Genomic DNA, 19,311 nt, shown 5'->3' on the forward strand with positions numbered 1-19,311 from the left:
GGCCTGGTGCGTGTTTGGGTACAGGAGAGTTCAAGTGCACCCTTCCGGTCTGCGGGGAAGTCTTCAATACGCAAGCCTGCAGTGCCAGGCCCGCCTGCCTCCTTTCGTGGTGGCGAGGCCGTCAGTCGAGTTACTTAACCTCCCTCGGTTTCAGTTTCCCTGTGTGTGAAACGGGCGCGGTGCCTCCTTCACAGAGCGGCTGGTGGGGGCGAAATAAGGGCGTTTGTGCAGAGGCAGCGAGTCCACAGTGCCCAGAACAGCTGCCGCCGTGAGCGCCTGGCGCATCGCCCGGCTCCTTCTCCCGGGGGCTCAGCACATGCAGGGCACCTGGGACGCTGCACACAGAATGCAGGTTTGTGCGGGACACCTCCTGGGCCAGCACAGTTCCACCCGATGCCCTTCCTCACCTCCTGCCCGCCCCTCAGCCTCCAAGTGCCGGTGGTGGGACAGCCTCCCTCCTTTCCTGCAGAGCCATGATAGTCCTTTTCCTCTTCCACAAAGGGAAGCGGGGCCACTGTAGTCATCACTGCCCCGCTCGCCTGGGTCCTCAGAACACCGTGCCTACAGGCACTCAGGCCGAGTCTGCCGTCTGAACCCCCACGGGCTCAGACCCGAGGGCCCGTGAAGCTGACGGCTTCCGTTTGGCCGTTTTGTCACGGAAGCGTCTAACCAGCCAGGTGTCAGCCCGATTGCCATGCACAGCCGAGTGCCTGGAGTCTCACGCCAGCGCAGCGGCCTCCCCCGCGTGCCTGCACCCTGCAGCTCCCCACCCGCTGAGCTGAATGCCATGGGACCACAGACAGGAAATCGACGGCCAGGTCGCTGGGGCTCCTGCAGCTCTGTGATTCGGAGAGTGTACTGACCGAGGGACAGTGACCGCCTTCCCGTGACTTCCCAGCACGTGCGGAGTCGAGCTCCACGTCCCCCCCAGGCCCACAGGGCCCCCATGCTCCGGCCACCGCCCCCTCTCCTCCCGGCCAGCTCCTCTCCCTCACCTCCACCACCCAGCTCTCAGCCTGCCTTGCTTTTCTGAAAACACACTAACACTCTCTCTGCCTGGAAACTCTCCCCCAGGCCCCTCAGGTCCCTGTCACTCCCTCTGCTCTGGGACAAGTGTCTGGTGGATGAGTTTGGGCAAAGACACTGAGCAGGCGCTGCCCCCTTCTCTGGGGAGCGGGCGGTTTCCTCTGCTCAGCTGGCAGAAAGGGGGCCTCCCCACCCCACCCCCGACCACACCCCAGGAGGGAGGGGGAAGGAGAGGAGGCCTGAGGAGGTGCAGCTGCTGGCCCTGGCCAGTCTGTGACTAAAGAAAGCATTAACCAGCTACCGTCAACATCACCAGTTACAAATTTTAATATCTGTTCGGTTCCTATGTTGGTCTGTCAGTTGGTTCTGGGTTCAGATGTGTTCCCTTTTTCTATTCCTGCACAACAAACCACCCCAAACTCAGTAGCTTAAATTGGCAATTTACTATTTCTCATGAGTCTGTGGGTTGACCAGATGGTTCTTTTTGCTCCGCGGGTTGTCAGCCAAAATGCTGGGCTGGCTGCAGATTCCTGAACAGCTCCATTCCCAGGGCCGGTATTTGGTGCTGGCCGCTGGCTGGGAGCTTATCTGGGACTGTCCGCTTGGGGCGTGGGGCCCTTGGCTCTCCTCCACACATTTGTTTGGGCTTCCTCTTAGCTTGGGACGTGGGCTCCAGTTAGGACTGCTCCACGCACAGCTGTTCCGAGAGGAAGGACACAGAGGCTGACAGTCTTCTTAGGAGCTAATCTTGGATGCCCTGGATTTAGCACAAATTAAACGGTGTGCTCACTGCCTGAACTCCGGGGCGGCTTCTCATGGCCCTTGAGGTAAAACACAACATCTGTGACCAGCTCCCGTCCCTGGGCACATGGCAGCCACGGAAGGCTGCTGGCCGGCCTTCCTTCCCTTCCTGGGACCCTTCAGCTTCCGTCCAGCCTCAGAAGGAGCTGACCATCTGGTGACAACTGGGATGGACATGGGTCAGTCATATCCCACAAGCACAGGTAAAGCTGGCCCTTGTGCTGTGAGCAAGAGGGGCCACAGGGCCCCCAGAGCCAGTGACAAGGGGATTTAACTCATCAGAGAGGCCAGGGAACGACATCTGGAACACGTCACTCTTGAACAGGGACCTGGTGGAGCTTGCTGAGCCAAAACCCAGCAGGAGGGAGGAGCAGCCTGTGCAAACTCCAGAGGCAGTGGGAGCCGGCCTGGGGGGGGGAGGAGGGGAGAGCAAGCAGGAGTCTGGTCAAGCAAGGGCTGCAGCCCCAGCTAAGGAGCTGGATTCTATTCTGGGCATGAGGAGAAGCTCTCAGAGGGGCTCAGGGAAGAGACTGCCCGGTGAGATTTGCAGTTTGAGATGACTCTGGCTGCAGCATCGATGTGGTGACTACCCTCTCCCAACCCCATACCAGTCACATAGCACCTGAAATTGAGAGACAGGCCAGCAAGAATGCGGGGGGGGGGGGGGGGGGGGGGGGCACAACTGTCAAAGGGAGAGATGGTGGTGGCTCGGACTAGGGACAAGGGACATGAGACCTAACAGTTTGCAAATGTGTCGAGACTTGTGTGTGGCTGAAGCACACCTGTGTTGCTGCCGCTTCCTCTAAAGATGCCATTTAGAAAGGATTCAGCACGACTCGCCTGAGTCCTGCAGACCGCTGGCTGAGGGCATCCGGAGTCTGTCCCATTGGCTGGGTGGACCAAGTGACATTACGTGTGCAAGTCCGGCTGCTTCAACAGCACCTCAAGGCAAGGAGGGCCCAGGCGTCAGGGGCCTGGTCGTGAGCACCTGCCAGTGCTTCTTGCTTACTTTTGTGAAAGAGCAGAGAAGGAGGGCTGGCCGCCCAAAGAGGCTTATCATTAAGGCATCAATGTTCCTGGATTCAAGTGCCTATTTCTACTGCCTCACTCACCCGCTCTACGGAACGTTCCAGAACCTCTCTATACTTCTATTTCCTCATCTGTAACTCGGGAGTGATAATAACAGCCACCGCTGGAGTTTCGCAGGCCAGACCGACACCCTTTCTGCCCCACCTGCTTTCAGAACCGAGAAGGAAGACCGGGTGCCAGACGGGGAAGATCAAAACGCCGCGTTGAAGACTGAGGGAGCCAGACCGAGGATGCGGCTGAGGTGTGAGTGAATGCTCACGTTGTCACTGGCACGGTGACAAGCCACAGGCAGCAGGCAACACACCCTGCCCGGGGGCGGGGGTTTGACCCAGCCCTGAGCCTTCTCGGAAAGTCACCGGGGGAGGGGCCAGGTCACAGGTCTCCCTCCTGCCCTGGGGACTCAGGGACTCTGGAGCAGCTGGGTGACTTCCAGCAGCTCCCAGTGCTGGGGTCAGAGTAGGAAACCCTCTCCCCCCATGAAAATGGGAGAAGAGGAAGGACGTGGCTCTCTCAGCACCTTCTCACAGGCGGCCATGGGGAGCAGAGAACAACGGGTACAGGGTCTGGAGCACGGACCCTGCAGAGGTCTGGGGGCAGGACAGTGAGAAGCCCTCGGAATAGGGAATCCCAGAGAGACAGACAAACACCATGGCCTGCGATGTACAGCCAGGTGCAGCTGGTCCCCCAGTTAGTGGATGGCAGGGGGCGAAACAGGGAAAGCAAGGGCCTCGCCCCCCGGGCGACCTCTCCTCCCCTGAGATAACATCTAGGGTTCAGCTGTGTGGATGGTTCCAGGCCCAGAAAAGCAGCAAAGCCAGGTGAGCAACTCCAGGATGGATGGCAAAGAGGAAGGACCCTTACCCTACCACCAGCCGATCAGCGGGGACCAGGACCTGGCAGGGCATACCTGGAGCTCCCATGAGTGTTCCCCTGAAACCCTCCCCTAAGACCTGCCTGCAAGAGACAGAGGACAGCCTCCAGGCAAAGGACCTGCGGCAGCGGGTGCTGTCCTTCGGGAGCAGCCTGAGCCACCCCCCATGTCCCTTTCCCTTCTTCTCCCCCCACTCCTTTCCTCACAGGCATGCGTCCCCTCAACTCTAAGGCAGCGGGTGGCGTGACCCAGCCTGACCCCCCTGAACCCCTCTCTTCTCTGACTCTCCTGTCGCTCTTCCTATGCTCAGCCTTTTCTCGCCCACGCTCCGGAGGCCCAGCCTCTCCCTTGAGGATGTGCTAATAAAACCCTTACTCATCCGCTTCCAGCCCTCCGATCTGTAATTCTTGACTGTGTCGGGGGAGAAGAGCCACACTTCCAATAAGAGACTCATCCCTGGCATCAGCTGTCCTGGCCTGCAAGACCGGTCCACTGAGGGAAGTTGCGGTTGAGAAACCGCATGAAGCAAGGGAGTTTCTTAAAAGGGGATTTCTCTATTTCCCCTTCTTTCCTTGTTCCCTATACTCAGGAAATCTTGAGAGTTTCCTAAAGGGAAATGCTGACCAAATGTGAACTGACAAGTCTTCTAGCAGAAGGGGGAAAAAAACCCAAACCCCAAAGCCGAATCTCAATGAACACAGTGTCCAGGGCCCACTTTCCTTCTGGGTATGTGTAGACACTACTTTGTTTTAGGGTGGGGTTTTGGGGTGCTGTGTGTGCTTTTCAAGACAGCCTCTCCTCAGCGCTCATGATGAAGCAATAAAGAATCACCGCCAGGGAAGGCAGCGGCAGCAAACAGGAACCGTCCTGGCGAAAGCCCTGGCCCATCACGCAACCAGCAGCTACTCCCTTTAAGGTGAGTGCGACCGGAAGGCAGGCAAGAACCCCTGGAGTTGACTGCAGCCCCAGGTGCGAGCTCTCAAGGCCACACTCACCAGGAACCATCCCAGTGAGTCTCAGGTGGCCTACCTGGGACAGGGAGGCCACAGGTGGTGTGAACGCCCAGGGAAAAGCCCAGGGGAGCAGGAAGCTGCGGGGCCAAGGGCTCTCTTCCCTGTGCTGAGTCATCTCACAGTGGGGCAGGGGGGGGTGGAGGGAACACCACACCTGCCCGAATCTCTGAGGCTTATGGAAAACCCCAGTGCCCTGACCCCTGGGAGGTTTTAGCTGGGGTAATCCCTTACCCCTCCCCCTTGACATTTCCAAGAACTCCACTTTCCTGTCCTTTCTCTGTCTTCCAAGGGCAATCTTCACAGGTGGAGGGCCCAAAAGTTCAGCGTGGTTGCATAATCCGCACAAAGCTTTCCCATGGTAATGGAGCCTTAAGCATACTGCTAATTTAGCAATAATAATAGCTAATGTTTAGTAATCACTCACAGTGGCCAGGTATTGCTGTTACGTCAATCAGGCTTCAGCTAGAAACATAAAGATTTGCTCAAGGGCCACCCTGGCTGGTGTGGCTCAGTGGAATGAGCGCCGGCCTGCAAACCGAAGGCTGCTGGTTCAATTCCCAGTCAGGGCAGATACCTGGGTTTTGGGCCAGGTCCCCAGTTGGGGGGTCGCACAAGAAGCAACAGGTGTCTCTCACACACATCAATGTTTTTTTTCCCTACCTTGCCCTCTCTCTAAAAACAAATGATCTTTTAAAAAAAAGATCATTCAAAGATCTTATAGTTTGCCAACTGGAAACACAACTAGGCAATACCCAGAGGGTCCCAAAGAAGAGAGACAAGCCGAGGGTCCTGACAGTGAAAATGGAGCAAAATCCGTGTGGCGCTTTAGCTTCTGGGTTGGTCTGAGGTGGTGAGGACTCTCGGTCCAAATCACAAACACTCTTTTCCTGGACCTGCTGGGGTGATCGGAGGATCACCTGGGGGCTTGATGTGTATCCAGGCACTGACACAGGACGGGAAGGTTGAGACACGGACGTTTCGGAGCTAGTTAAAACAAGAATAGAACTGTCCCTCAACCTACCTGATGCTGGCAATATAAGTTAACGGATATCCTTAATTCCAGATAAGGAATGAAGACGCAGAGAAGTGAACCCCCTGGTCCCCAGCTCTCTATGGTATGTACCACATTCGGCCCAGAGAAAGGACATCGATCTTTTACCCTCCACCATGTTTCCATGGACTCCAAGGACGTTAAGTCTTGGACATAACATTGTCCAAGACTTAAGAGTCTTGGGCATAGACTCTTAAGAGATAACACGGTGCACCCTTCGTTTTACGGCTGGAAAAACAGACGTGCAGAGGGGTTAGGGTGTATTTGTCCAGGTCCCACGTTAAAATCATGGATGCATCCCTAATCCCAGTTTTTGAACCTCTTCTATAGCACATTCTCCTCCTTCCCTACCAGAAGACACAGTTTTCCCCAATTTTTCTTAATCATTTGTTTGTTTTTCAGTTCTCCATACTTATCATTCCCATTTTTTCCCTTCCTGTTACCATTTTTAGTGGGGGGAAAAAAAACAGGGGAAAGAGAAAAGGGAAAGGAAAGAATAAAGAGAGAAAGAGGGCCCTGATTGGTGTGGCTTGGGGGGGTTAAGCACTGGCCTGTGAAGTGAAAGGTGGCTGGTTCTAATCCCAGTCAGGGCACCAGGGTACGTCCCTGGGTCGTGGGCCACGCCCCCTGCTGTGGGCATGTGAAAGGCAATTCACCAATGTTTCTTTTGCGCAGATGTTTCTCCCTCTCCTTCGCTCTCCCCTCTCCCCGCGCACTCTCTCTCAAATAAATAAATAAATCTTTAAAGAAAGAAAGAGGGAGATGGGCAGGGGGAGAGAGAGAAAGGACCAAGAGGCTGGGCCGGAGGGCACCCTTGACGGCGATGTGTTAGATCTCAGGTCTCGGGTTCGAGAGAATTCCGAGCCAAGAAGTCTGGTGAAAGGAGTTTACTTAGAAAGTCACAGAGGTGAAAGAGCGAGCCCGCTGGGCTGCGTGCACTCAGGAAACAAGTTACAGTGGCCAAAGAAGGGCCCTTGCAGCTACGGAGAAAAGAAAGCAAAGGTTTCACACCTAAGAAAAGAAGGGGGCGGGGCTGTGGCCGTGTGACGGCGCCAGGGTGCTCCAGAGAGACACAGAGAAAACCATGTCCCTTGTCTTAAGGATTTTAAATCTATATTTTAAAGGTGGGGATTTTAGGGGAGACTCTCAATAGAATAGTCATCAGCTTTCCAGGTGTGTCCTTTCAGGGCCCTGGTCTCCGCTGATTGGTCGCCGTCGGAGGGGTCATTAGTCATCGAGGCTGGTCCTGGCATCAGCCATGGCGTCGTTTTGTCTGGTTTTGCAGCTTTTCTGCGCCTAGAGCTGAAACACAACCGCAGCCTAGATGTTATCTCTGGTCCCACCACAACTCTGTCTCTGTGGTCAGCAGACCGGAAGCCCTGCACCTAAGATTACGTGATGCTGATCGGAAGCTGCCGTCCCGAAGGCTGAAGGCGGAAAGGGAGGGGTCCTGCCAGGGCTCGTGTGGGGGTCGTAGGCGGCTGTTTCTCGCCCCCCCCCCCGTTCCTCCCTGGAGGGGGTCTAAGCCACATGAGTTGCAACGGGCTACGGGAGGAAAAGTCGCTCTGGGGGTGAGATCCTAGCCTCTAACACTTGTTTCCCAGCTTTGCCCATTGCTAGACACCAGGGACTTTCCGCCCTGGTGACATTCCGTTCCTGGCCTGTCACTCCTGCTCTGCTCCCGCTTGCCTGCCTCCGCTGTCAGAACCACCCTCCTATCAATGAACCAGAAGGCGGATCACGCAGCCCCAGGAGCCCCGGGGGCGAGCTCAAGCCGTGAGAAGGCCATCAAACCCCTCCCGAGGCGCTGGGCCGCCTCCCCTCCCGGCTCTGAGCCCCGGGTTCCCACCTGTGACACCAGAAATCACCAGCCACTGGGCCGCCCGGAAGCGCCGCGCCTCACCACGGAAAGCCGCCCACGCCCCTCTCCGGAGCCGACGCCTTGCCCTCAACAAACATGGCAACCGCGCGTGACGTCGCCTTCAGTCGCCTCCGCCCCGTCCCCACCCCTAGTGGGCGGCGGGCCCCAATGACGGCAGCGGGCGGGGCGCATGCGCGGCGGCGGGGCCCGGCCCGCGGCGGCGGCGGCGACGGCGACGAAGGGGCGGAGGGCTTCCCTGCCCGCAGTTGCCCAGCCGCGGCGGCCGAGGCGGGATGGTGTAGCGGGGCCTGCGGGCGGGCGGCGGGGCGGGGGCGAGGCGGACGCCTCCTGACGGGCTCGGGGCCAGCGGCCGCACGCTGAGGGGGCGTCGCCGCCGCGGGAGGCCGCGCCCGCCATGGCGGCCCGGCGGGTGCTGGACGAGTTCACGGCGCCCGCCGAGAAGGCGGCGCTGCTGGAGCAGAGCCGCGGCCGCATCGAGGACCTGTTCGGCGTGAGCCTGGCTGTGCTGGGCGCGCTCGGGGCCGAGGAGCCGCTGCCCGCGCGCATCTGGCTGCAGCTCCGCGGGGCGCAGGAGGCGGTGCACAGCGCCAAGGTGAGTCCCGCCGCCGCCGCCCCCTCCCCGCTCGGCCCGCGGCCTCCGCGCGGCCCGGGTCCTGGGTCGTTCCTGCCCCTCCCCGCGCGCGGTGGGGAAAGCGCAGCCCCCCGAGCCCGCGGACCTGCGTGCGCCGCTCTCGAGCCACGTGACCCTGGGCTAGCGGTTTAATCCCGGGGCGTCTCAGTTTCCCCGTTTGTAAGGGGCACTGGCGGAAGCACCTACCTTGCCGGACTGTCGGCCAGAGCATAGCACCGAGACCCACCCGAGCGAGCGCGCCACGAATGTCGCCTGTTGTTACCATCCCGCCTGGCGGTGGTGCGCAGGACTGGTAGCTGGGCCCAGGCCTCCGCTCTAGGGGTGCGGAGCCTTTAGGGGGCTCCAGCCCTTTTGGGAATCTGACTCCAGGACTGTTCAGAAGAGATGGGATGTTTAATAATAGTGTCGAAAAGAGCGTCGTTTCTCGTGTTGCTATTATGTGCAAGTCGAGTCTTTGTTCGTGGTTATGGCATATCTGACGTTGCGCTCCATACTCGGGAGTAGCTAATGCAGACTTCTGTGCGGTGGGGTAGATTTTGCTGTCCTCTCTTCTTTTTCTCTTTACATTCACAGCTGGGGAAACCGAAACTTTTGAGAAGGTGACTCACCTTCTCTCTAGATCAGCATTTTATTTTATACACCCCGGGGACCTTCAGCTACTCCCTCCTCCTCCTTCCCCAAACCAGAAAACAGCAAGAGCTTCCCCCCCCCCCCCCCCCCCCGCCCAGAGGCCCCCGGACCCCGGTACCCTAGTTTCTCCAGGTTTTCCCAGAGAGCAGGTGCAGCAGCCAGGTGTTTCCAGAGCTCTAGCTCCCAAACGACGAGCCCTGGGGAAGGGGGGGGACCTCCTTCAGTGGCCTGTTGCTTCAGGAATGTCGGGGTGCCCTGGGAGACTCCAGCCTTAACTGTTGGCTGGAGGCTTGTTTTCAGCGCATGCACAGGAGATAGGACACTGAATTGTGAGGCTGTTTCCCACAGCTCCGCCTAAAAACCATGCAGGTGTTGGGTCGGGTTTGCTCTCCTGTTCCTAATTTTTTAAACCGTTTGTCTGCTTTGGACAACTCCGATTCCTTCCCTGTCCTCAGGGGCGACAGGCTGGCCTGGTGGCCTCTGATTGCTCCTCAGAGCCGTCTCTGCTCTGCGTTAACTGCTCCCCTTCCCCACTACCTTCTTTGCTAGTGGGACCTGCATTCTGGGTGTGCGCCCACCTCCCTTCGCTCCTCTCCTTACGCGGTACCACTTGGTACCACTTGGTACCATTTGCAGTACTACTTTCATTAAACTAATCCTCGAAAAGTCACTCCCGCCCTGGGGCCTCTGGTTGCCTCTTTTCACTGGAAACTCCTCCCCTGGTTTACAGAAGGGGGCGTTGACCCGCCCCCACCTAGGTTCTCGATCCTCCGGGTAGCACAGCTGAGCATCTGGCTTCCTCTGTGTGCTCTGCCTGCTCCCGGTTCCCCCTCACTCGGGACTCACTCCACGCGTGGAAAGTGCTTTTTTTTTGCCCTACATAAACAAACACTGCCTGTCTCGCCAGACTCTCCCCCCCACCCCAGGGTCCCTGCCCCACGTTTATCATGAGCTAATTGGAAAAGGTGTGTCGGCAGTACCTCGGAGTGCGTGTCACCTGCCCGGCTATCTCTGGTGTGTTAATCACAGTCCAGCCCTCCCCACTTGTGACAAATTCCTGTTTTTCCCCTTGAGACTCGAGTAAGCCTTGAATACCACACTCAAGGGCTTTTTGTTAATTCATTTTGGAGCTTGTTTTACATTCTTTTGAGGAAGAGAACACCATTAACTTCACTCTTAAAATTCAGACCAACAAAGCAGACTTCGACATCTAAAATACACTGTGGAGGAGGTTTGGAGGAGGGAGTCAGAGAAAAGACTGTTGAACTCACTGGTTGGCTGAGCGATTCAAATGAGATGTGGGCCACTGTCCTGGGTCCCCTCAGCAGTTCACTCTGTTTTCTTGCTTTTCAACTGTGAGCTCGTTACCTCTTATCAAAGGCTGTAGGAGCGGGCGGAGCCACAGTTAGTGAGGCTGTGAGGATTGGAGAGGGCAGTGGGGCAGAAAGCAATGCTGTCCTGGGGAGTGACAGCGGCCCGGGCTCTCTGAGTGGCCACTGTGGTCAGAGGGCATTGTTGGAGGAAGCAGCACTTGAGCTGGGCTTGAGGGGCCTGGAACATTCCCAGGTGGAGGTGGTTTCCCAAGAAGCACCTCGGAGAGGCTGGATGGCGCCATCCGGGGCCCGAGGCCGGCTGCAGCCAGGGCTGTGTCCAGTAGGAAGTCAGCAAGGGTCCTGACGGGGAGGGTTTGTCTGGAAGTCCCAACCCGGGAAGGATGCTGTCCCAGGTTAGCGATCCCCAGGAATGAGGTGACAAGATTTCCCTGGGGTTTAGATGCAGGAATTGAGGGAGAGGTTTTAAGCAGTGGTACCAGGAAGGATGGTGGTGGGCACCTTGGTGGCCTGTAGCTTAGTGGGGCCAGGGAGCTGACATTGAGAGAAAATGTGCCAAGAAGTGCCCTGACTGCTGGCTCTTGACCTCAAGGAGCCCAGGCTTACAGGGCAGAGAGCAGAGGCTTGGAAACAGACAGCACGGTGTGGTCCTTGGAGCCACCGACACCACAAGGGGCTCCTGTACGGTGGGAAGGAGGGGCTGCTCGGCCCAGCTGGGCCCTCCCAGGCGAGTGAGCGCTTTCCAGAGGGAAGAGCCGTGCAGAATCTCCACGATTGGAAGCTGCCCTTCCACCACAGACCCCTCTAGAAGAGGCAGAAGCGGTGAGGGCCAGGGCACCGGGGTGTCCAGGCCGGCTGGCCAGGAAGAGGCAAGGAAGGGCTGTAGGAGCAAGAGTGAGGCCACAAGAGCCTCCTGTCTCTGGGCCCAGCTGGTCTGTGAGGCTGTGACTGGGGGAGTATCCAGCCACATTTGCAGTGATGCCGTGTGACTGCGAGGGGCAGGGGCGAGGGGCAGGGGCGCAGTGTCTGGGAGGAGAGGGAAACCCAGAGGGCCTCGCCCACTGGCCCAGGGGAGGGGCTGGTGGCAGACAGGGAAACAAAGGAGTTTGTGGGTGAGTTTCAGAGAGGAAGCGGAAGTCTGCTTCCTTGATGCTGCCTCATTCACAGAGAGAGGAAAGATGCAGAGCCGGGTGGGAGGGACCCGTGGCATCAGGCAGTGGGGGGGAGGAAGGAGGCTGGAGAGAGCTTAGCCCTGGGGAGTGAGCAGAGGTAGAGCTCTTCCTCTAGATCCAAGAGCCACCCTTCAGGTGCCACCTGGGACGAGTCCAGGGACTGCGGAGGGCAGTGGCTGATGGGACCAGGGGGAGCCAAGGTGCCTGTGCCCTGTGGGAGAGGGCAGGGCCGCGCTTGGTGCCAGCCTGTGCACAGTGTGGGCCCAGCAGTGTCTGATCTGTTCATGAGGTAGCCAGTTTGTTTTGCATGCTACGAATGAATTGTATCTCCATAAAAGTTTTGTGTTAATAATGTTCCTTTTAAAGTATACATACCTACCCCACCCCATACCACCCCCCAAAAAAAGGTTCCGGGCCATGCACGCTAAGCAGAGTGTGCCAGCAGACCAGATTCAGCTGTCGGACGGCCCTTTAGGGTGCCATCGGGGAGCCACTAGGAGACAGGGCAAGGGAAAGGTGCTCTCTGTTTCATTGGGCCAGGAGGGTGGTTGGAGTCCCAGTGGCCTGTCCCAGTGACTGTCTCTGGAGAGAGATGCCTGCTCTCACCTGGAGCAGGAAGGTGCAAGCTTGGAGACGGGGACCAGATCAGGACAGATGTGGAGGAGGTGTTGGAAGGACCCTGGAGAAGAGCATAAAGGGACCCGGGAACCAAAGGAAGGGCTGAGGGAGGCTCAACAGCATAACTTGAGGGTATGACTTGATCTGGAAACTCTCCAGTGGGGCCAGTTGCCCCCACTCTGGGTGCGGGTGCCTTCAGCAGGGCACCCTGGGGCCCAGGAACTGCTTCTGAGGGTCAGCCTCATCGGAACCAGGACAGTCCCAGAAAACCAAGACTTACTTACCTTCTGGTTTCAGGGAACTGACCGCTGGAGGGGCCAGTCTGCCTAGGAGGCAGGTCCTGGCAGGAGGGATGTAATCACGTGTGGACAGGGACCAGACCTCAGGCGGGTCTCCTTGAGACTTCAGAGTCCTGCAGCTAGAGGACAGGTTCTGTCAGTACAGGGGAATTCTGGGGCTGATTCTGAGCCCCAGGGGGCAGGGCCTTGTGGGTCTGGCGGGGGGGGGGGGGGGGGGCAGGCTTCCTTTCCAACTGCATTGGTGGAGAGGACGGAGGGGGTGGCTGTGCAGGCCCTCTGAGCTGCCCCCCCCCACCCGAGCTGGTGAGGTGGTGAGCCAGCATCTTGTCCGGGAGGTTGACAAACAAAAGAAAAGGAATTGGAAGTGAGTGGCGTGGCTCCTCCAGGTACAGGTTGTCCATGAACTTCAGGGTGCTGAGTTTGTGGGCCACTGCTGCCCACTCATCCATGGCTGTTTGGGGTGCGACCTCATGCCATGAGGCATAGCCGTTACCTGCCAGCAGGCTCTGGTGTGGAGAACTTGTGGGGAGAGGACTGAGCGGCCTCCTCGGGCTAGAGCGTACCTGGAGCTTTTCGTTTGTGCGGCAGAGACGGGGGCGGAGAGGGTGTTAGGGAGAGCCGGTGGTCGCCCCTTTCCCACTTGAGTTCTGACTTCCGCCCTTGCAGTTCCAGTAGAAGCAGCCTGTTCTTCTGTGACTTCAGGGGGGTCCTGTTTCCTTCTTGGTTAGGAGAGCTGGGTACCTGAGTTCTTTCCTATCTGTCCTTTTTATTTTTTTTAAGATTTTATTAACTCTTAGAGGGGAAAGGGAGGAGAGATGGAGAGAAACATCAGTGTGTGAGAGATACATCGATTGGTTGCCTCTTGCCTGCCCCCCTACTGGGGATCTGGCCCACAACCCAGGCATGCGCCCTGGTGGGGAACCAAACTCACCACCCTTGGGTTTGCAGGCTGGCACTCAGTCCACTGAGGCACACCAGCCAGGGCATCTGTCCTTTTCCTTTGGCTTAAATTTTTTTTAGTCTTTTTTGAGGGGCAGTATTGGTTTCATGAATGAGTTGGAACAGTAGGCTTGTGCGCAGAGGAAATAATTCACAGATGTAACACTGGGTGGTGACATGGAGTTTTTGTTTTGATTTTACCAGAAAGAACGTTGGTGGCCTTTTTGCATTTCCAAGAATGAACAAAAATTTTTTAACTCACGGTGGTTGTGAAAATCATCTTCTTAAGAAACAGTGGTTTGTTCAGTCTCTTTTTATGGTTGGTATTTGGGTGTTAAACCAGGATGGTGACATGGGGTCCTCACACCGGCGGTGCTGGGGTAGAAGCGATCACTCTCACCACTGCTTCCCCCTCCCTGCTCCCCAGCCAGTGCCGCACGGCCTCGGTCGGGTCCCGCACAGCGCTCTGTGCTGCCTTCTTGCCTCAGCACTGGGACTGCGCAACGTCAGCAGGCTTGCACTTCAAAAACGAAATTGGGGGGTCCTTGTGTACTTGATTAAAAAATGTTTTAATACAAAGTACTGTGTCATATGGAAACCAGGAAGTCCTTTTGTTTAGACACTGAATTATTTCTTTTCGTTGTTACTTTAAGAGGCTCCTTTCAGCCTCAGGGTTTTGCTCCTCAGTGCCCACAGAACCTGCACTTCACATTAGTTGCGGATGTGTGCGCACTGTGTGCGCACTGCGGAGCTCACCTCCGACTTCTCTGTGTGGGGGTCGCCGCTCCCCGTCCAGTCGCCTGGGTCTGCCCAGGTGTTCAGGAGCCTGCACGCTCAGTTCGCAGTAGTTTTGTTGTTAACCCTGACGTTTTAAAGATTAATAAATGAAGTTATTACTTTGTTGCAATACATAGGCTAATAAATCATGGAAAGGACATCTACTTTAAAATGAACATTAACCTAGCTGGCATGGCTCAGTGGATTGAGCGCTGGACTGCAAAGCAAAGGGTCGCTGGTTCGATTCCCAGTCAGGGCACATGCCTGGGTTGTGGGCCAGGTCCCCAGTGGGGACACATGAGAGGCAACCACACGTTGATGTTTCTCTCCCTCTCTTACTTCCTCTCTTCCTCGCTCTCTAAAAATGAATAAATAAAATCTTAAAAAAATAAATTACAGTTAGCATTAAAATTTTCAAGTCACATGAATTCTAAGTATTATTTTTGTTATATGACTTTATTCTTAAGCAAAAAATGCTTTCGAAGTATCAGTTTCTGTGACTCTTGGGGGCTTGGGGGGGGGTCCTTGAAGCACTAAAACATTGTAAGTATTAGATGTTTAGCTTCTTTATTTTCTAGGAATTCTAGGAGTGTATGTAGATTTATGTAAAAGCTTATTTTCTCTATAAACCAATTAGAACAGAGGTTCTTTTTTTTCTTAATTTTTTATTGATTATGCTATTACAGTTGTTCTATTCCCCCTTTCATTCCCCTCCACCCTATCCCCCCATCCCCACCATTACCCCCCCTTTAGTTTATGACCATGTGTCTCAAGTTCTTTAGATTCTGTATTTCCCATGCTATTCTTGCTCCCCCATCTATTTTCTATCTACTGTCTATGCTACTTATTTTCTGTACCTTCTCCCCCCTTCTTCTCCTCCCACTCCCCTGTTGCTAACCCTCCTTGAGATCTTCATTTCTATGTTTCCACTCCTGATCTAGCTGTCCTTTTAGTTTGCTTTCGTTTTAGGTGCGGTTGTTAATAACTGTGAGTTTGCTGTCCTTTCAGTGTTCATGTTTCTTTAACTTCTTTTTCTTAGATAAGTCCCTTTAACATTTCATATAATAAGGGCTTGGTGATGATGAACTCCTTGAATTTGATCTTATCTGAGAAGCACTTTATCTGTCCTTCCATTCTAAATGAAAGTTTTGCTGGATAGAGCAATCTTGGTTGTAGGTCTTTGGATTTCATGACTTGGAATACCTCTTTCCAGCCCCTTCTTGCCTGTAAGGTCTCTTTTGAGAAATCTGCTGACAGTCTGATGGGGACTCCTTTGTAGGTGACTGTCCCCTTAGCCCTTGCTGCTTCTAGGATTCTCTCCTTCATTTTAATTTTGGCTAATGTAATTATGATGTGCCTTGGTGTGTTCCTTCTTGGGTCCAACTTCTTTGGTACTCTCTGTGCTTCCTGGATTTCCTGGAAGTCTATTTCCTTTGCCAGATTGGGGAAATTCTCCTTTATTATTTGTTCAAATAAGTTTTCCACTGGTGGCTGTGCCTTTCCCCCTTCTGGTACCCCTATAATTCGGATGTTGGAGCATTTAAAGATATCCTGGAGGTTCCTAAGCCTCTCCTCATTTCTTTGAATTCTTGGTTCTTGACTCTTTTCTGTTTGGCCATTATTTGCTTTCTTCTGGTCCACTCCATTGATTTGAGTCCCAGTTTTCTTTTCATTGCTATTGGTGTCCTGTGCAATTCCATTCATTTCAATTAGTTTCGCCTTCATATATTTGTCTAATTTGTTGGTATAATCAACCAGTTCTGTGAGGATCCTGATGACCAGTGTTTTAAACTGTGCGTCTGATAGTTTTGCTATTTCTTCATCGCTTAGATCTATGGGCTCTGGGGCTTTGAGATCTTCTTGCCACACTTTTGGTCTGTTTGGGCCCTTTAAGTGTGAGAAGCGGCGCCTTGGACTCCCAGGTCGCTGGGTTATGACGCTGTATGTGGGGGCGGGGTCAGAGCGGGGAAATGGCGGCCCCCTCTGCTGTTTTTCACAGCTGGGTGAGGAGCAGAGCCTTAGGTGGTTCACCTGGGCCTGGCCACTCAGAGTCGCTGGGTTATGACGCTGTATGTGGAGGTGGGGTCAGAGCAGGGAAATGGCGGCGCCCTCCACTGCCGCTTGCCGCGGGGACTCGCCCGGCCCTGGTCCAACCGCCCACTCCCTCGCCTGTCCACCCGCGTACAAATGCGCGACCACAGTCAACACGCAGCACTGCTCCCCCGCTGTCTCCCCCGCGGTCGCTCGCCTGGTCGCTTGCTCGGTCGCTCACTAGGTGCTCACTAGGTCCAACCCTGTGCCTGGATTCCGTGCCCGAGTCCGTCCGACCGAGTCCTCCTGTGCAACCCCTCACCAGCTGCTGGTTTCGCCCCTTACCGGTCAGGCTGAAGAATTTGTTGTCAACAGACTTCCGAAAAGTTCAATTTTCCGTGTTCTGGCTGTGTTTTCTGTTGCTAATATTTAGTTGTCTCTAAACTTGGTTGTGTGAGAAGGCACGGTACATCCACCTATGCCTCCATCTTGGCGGAAGTCCAGAACAGAGGTTCTTTAAGAAACACTGTAATCCAGTTTATTAACATCCTTGAGATGGGACTGTATTTCACATTCACGCCATAAGAAATAAAGGCTTTTCTCACAAACATGCAGAGAACTTTCCGTTTTGTTCCCCACCTCCGTAGCCACAGGTCCGATGTAGTCCCAAAACACAAAACTTGTCCCGATTTCACAGGGCTGTGAAAGGCTTCTTTGGGTCGTCCTGAGCCACACTCTTCCACAAGCAGAAAACACTAACAGGGGGTTTTCCTGGCGTCTCTCCTTTAGTAGAAATACATCCCTGTTAACTACGGGGCAGATCACTGCCCGGTCCGACCACAAAACCAAAACCTGAAGACACCTCATGTGGACGAGGGTACAGCTGAGACCCACCTGGCCGTCCATGCTCACTGGTCCCTGAGCCAGTGTAGAAAGGGACGTGTGGCCGTAAAGCAGGACAAAGTGGGAAGGAAAAGGCTCCGGGAAGCAGCGCTCACCCGCTCCCTCTCTGCAGACTCACTCTGGGCTCCCGAAGGCGCTGTGCTTGGCTCGAGCGCCGCCACGCTGCCCTTTGCGGGAGCCCAGTTCAACAGCCCACGCGGGCGAGGCCCCGGGATGTCTCCGTGGCTCCTGTGAAACTGCCCAAGTGCAAATAAATGTTTTTTAGGGATATAAACACAGTCTCGAGCAGCTAGGCAACTCACGGACGAGAGAACCGTCAGGAACGCAGAGCGGTTCAGAGAGTGTTTGAGGATCTGAGGTTTTACAGGACTGAAAAAGAACGGTAAACCAGAACTGCCAGGTTCGGTCCACATCGGCTGGCGTCTCACCAGCAGTGAGGTGACAGCCTCGGGCGCTGTCCGGGGCTCATCAGCAGGGCCCAGTGAGTCAGAGGCCAGTTTCCTAGAGAATGAGACCATCCCGGACCGGCCAAGGAGCACGCTTCTCAGTGGAAAGGCCATCCTTTTGCCCTATTTAGAAGTATTTAATAATTTTTCTTAATTGTGTGCAGTTGTTAAAATGGAACACAAACCCTTTTTGGGTCTTTTCAGCCACTTTCTCTCTTAAACAGTGTCACTTACATCATTGTCACTGGACTGGATGCCCACTGGTGTCGCCAGGCTTCTCATTCTTCTGGGACATCCATTTGGGAGGCCCTTATTGATGGACTCAGGGTCTTGCAGCAGTGGCACAGGTGGCGTTTGGGGCAGAGAATACCCGCCCTCTTCCCCCGAGACGCCAGGGGAACCTGCCCCAGGTCGAACCTGCAGGCTCCCGAATGGCCGCTTCAGCCCTTCCTGGTGGCAGCCATGACCTCTCGGGTTCCCGAGGTGGAATGAGAGCTGAGAGCAGCTGAGGCTGGAGAAGAAGGTAGACTGATAGGAGTTCATCTGGCCACATGCAAGGGAAGTTATGTGTGTATTATATGCTCCTCCTCTTTCCTGAAAACCCTGAGTAACGAAAAACAGAATGTGAATATTGCAGGGTGGGAGGACAGTGTTTGACTAGCATTCAGATGCTCAGATACCAACACGGCCAGATGCAAACATGGCTGTTCAGGTCCACCGAGCCTTTCTTCTCCGCACAGCCAGCGGCCAGAGCTCTCCGAGCACGTCACAGTGCCGTGTGCCTCACGTTCACCCCTACTCTCGAGTGTGAAAGTCACCTGCTGCTACCTCGTAATTCCCAAGGGACGATGACTTGTTTCTCTTGGGGCACACACACGTGCACACGGCTGCAGCAGGCTGACGGCACAGCTCCTCCTCCAGATGGCGAGGCCGACTGGGTGGCGGTCGTCCCAGCAGTGGGGGCACCGTCGCGCAGCCCCGCCAGCCTCCTGGTGTTTGCACACTGGGGCCCGGCCTTGCCTGGATGTTCTCGGAGAGGCAGTGGTCTGCACGGTGACCCCAGACCGCCACTTGCTGGGAAAGGCCTGTGGAAACTCGGGAGCGTGAATTGACTTGTTTGTGAGTGACAGGTCAGGCGGCAGTTTTGGAGAGTGCTGTCTGTAGGCTCCGACGTGTGCAATTGACCTGAGTTGATGAAACCATAGGGACTTTTGTGATGATTGCTTTAAAAATTACCTCTGGGAAGTCTGTACTTTCTGCTGAACTTTGTCCCGAACCTAAAACTACGTAAAAAAATAAAGTCTCCTTTAAGAAATCAAAGTGGGGGTTTCTCACTGATCTTCGCAGTGACCTCTCTGCCTCGGCGTCCACTTTAATGTTACGTTTTCTGTCCGTCGCACAGGCTTCAGAACATCCCCAATCATACGGGTAGTTAGTTACAGGTGTAACTGTTTTGGGACAGCTCTTCTTGCAAAATATCAGCTCTTCTTGATTAAACTGATCTGGAAAAGTAACAGAAATAATAGAAAATAATTGTTTGGGAGGTGACTCACTCAGTAGGTAGTAACTGCCAGGGTTCGTTATCTCAGACAGAATCGGGTCAGCCTAAAAGGAGGGCCAGCACCGTGGCTGACGCATTGCGGAGGGGATGCACCCGCCTTCCGGGTTTGTATTAAAAACTAAGAAGTCGGGAGAAAGCCAAAAGAATGTATGTGCATGGCTAACCACAGACTTCGGTGGCTCCGAGGCTTTCTGTAGTCGAGAATGGCGGTCCCTCGGGCTGCTCCCTACTTCCCAGGGG

General features: G+C 55.2%; 1 protein-coding gene across 5 annotated transcripts in view; it reads left to right on the forward strand.

The window, feature by feature from the left end:
* Nucleotides 1-245: 245 nt before the first annotated feature.
* N4BP1 (NEDD4 binding protein 1) overlaps nucleotides 246-19,311 on the forward strand; it is a 41,234-nt gene continuing 22,168 nt past the window's right edge. For 2 of the 5 annotated variants that reach the window (XM_037141600.2, XM_037141599.2), the window contains exon 1: nucleotides 7,831-8,325. In XM_037141600.2, the coding sequence (XP_036997495.2) occupies nucleotides 8,128-8,325 (198 nt within the window). In that variant the 5' untranslated portion in view covers nucleotides 7,831-8,127. Of the gene's footprint in view, nucleotides 353-3,070; nucleotides 3,160-3,711; nucleotides 4,704-5,863; nucleotides 5,916-7,830; nucleotides 8,326-19,311 lie in introns of those variants that run through there. The other 3 variants (XM_053663204.1, XM_037141598.2, XM_037141597.2) reach the window with 3 other exon arrangements.

The sequence above is a fragment of the Artibeus jamaicensis genome, unplaced genomic scaffold (assembly GCF_021234435.1).
Source record: "Artibeus jamaicensis isolate MK-2021 breed Jamaican fruit bat unplaced genomic scaffold, CSHL_Jam_final contig_3152, whole genome shotgun sequence".
NCBI lineage: Eukaryota > Metazoa > Chordata > Mammalia > Chiroptera > Phyllostomidae > Artibeus > Artibeus jamaicensis.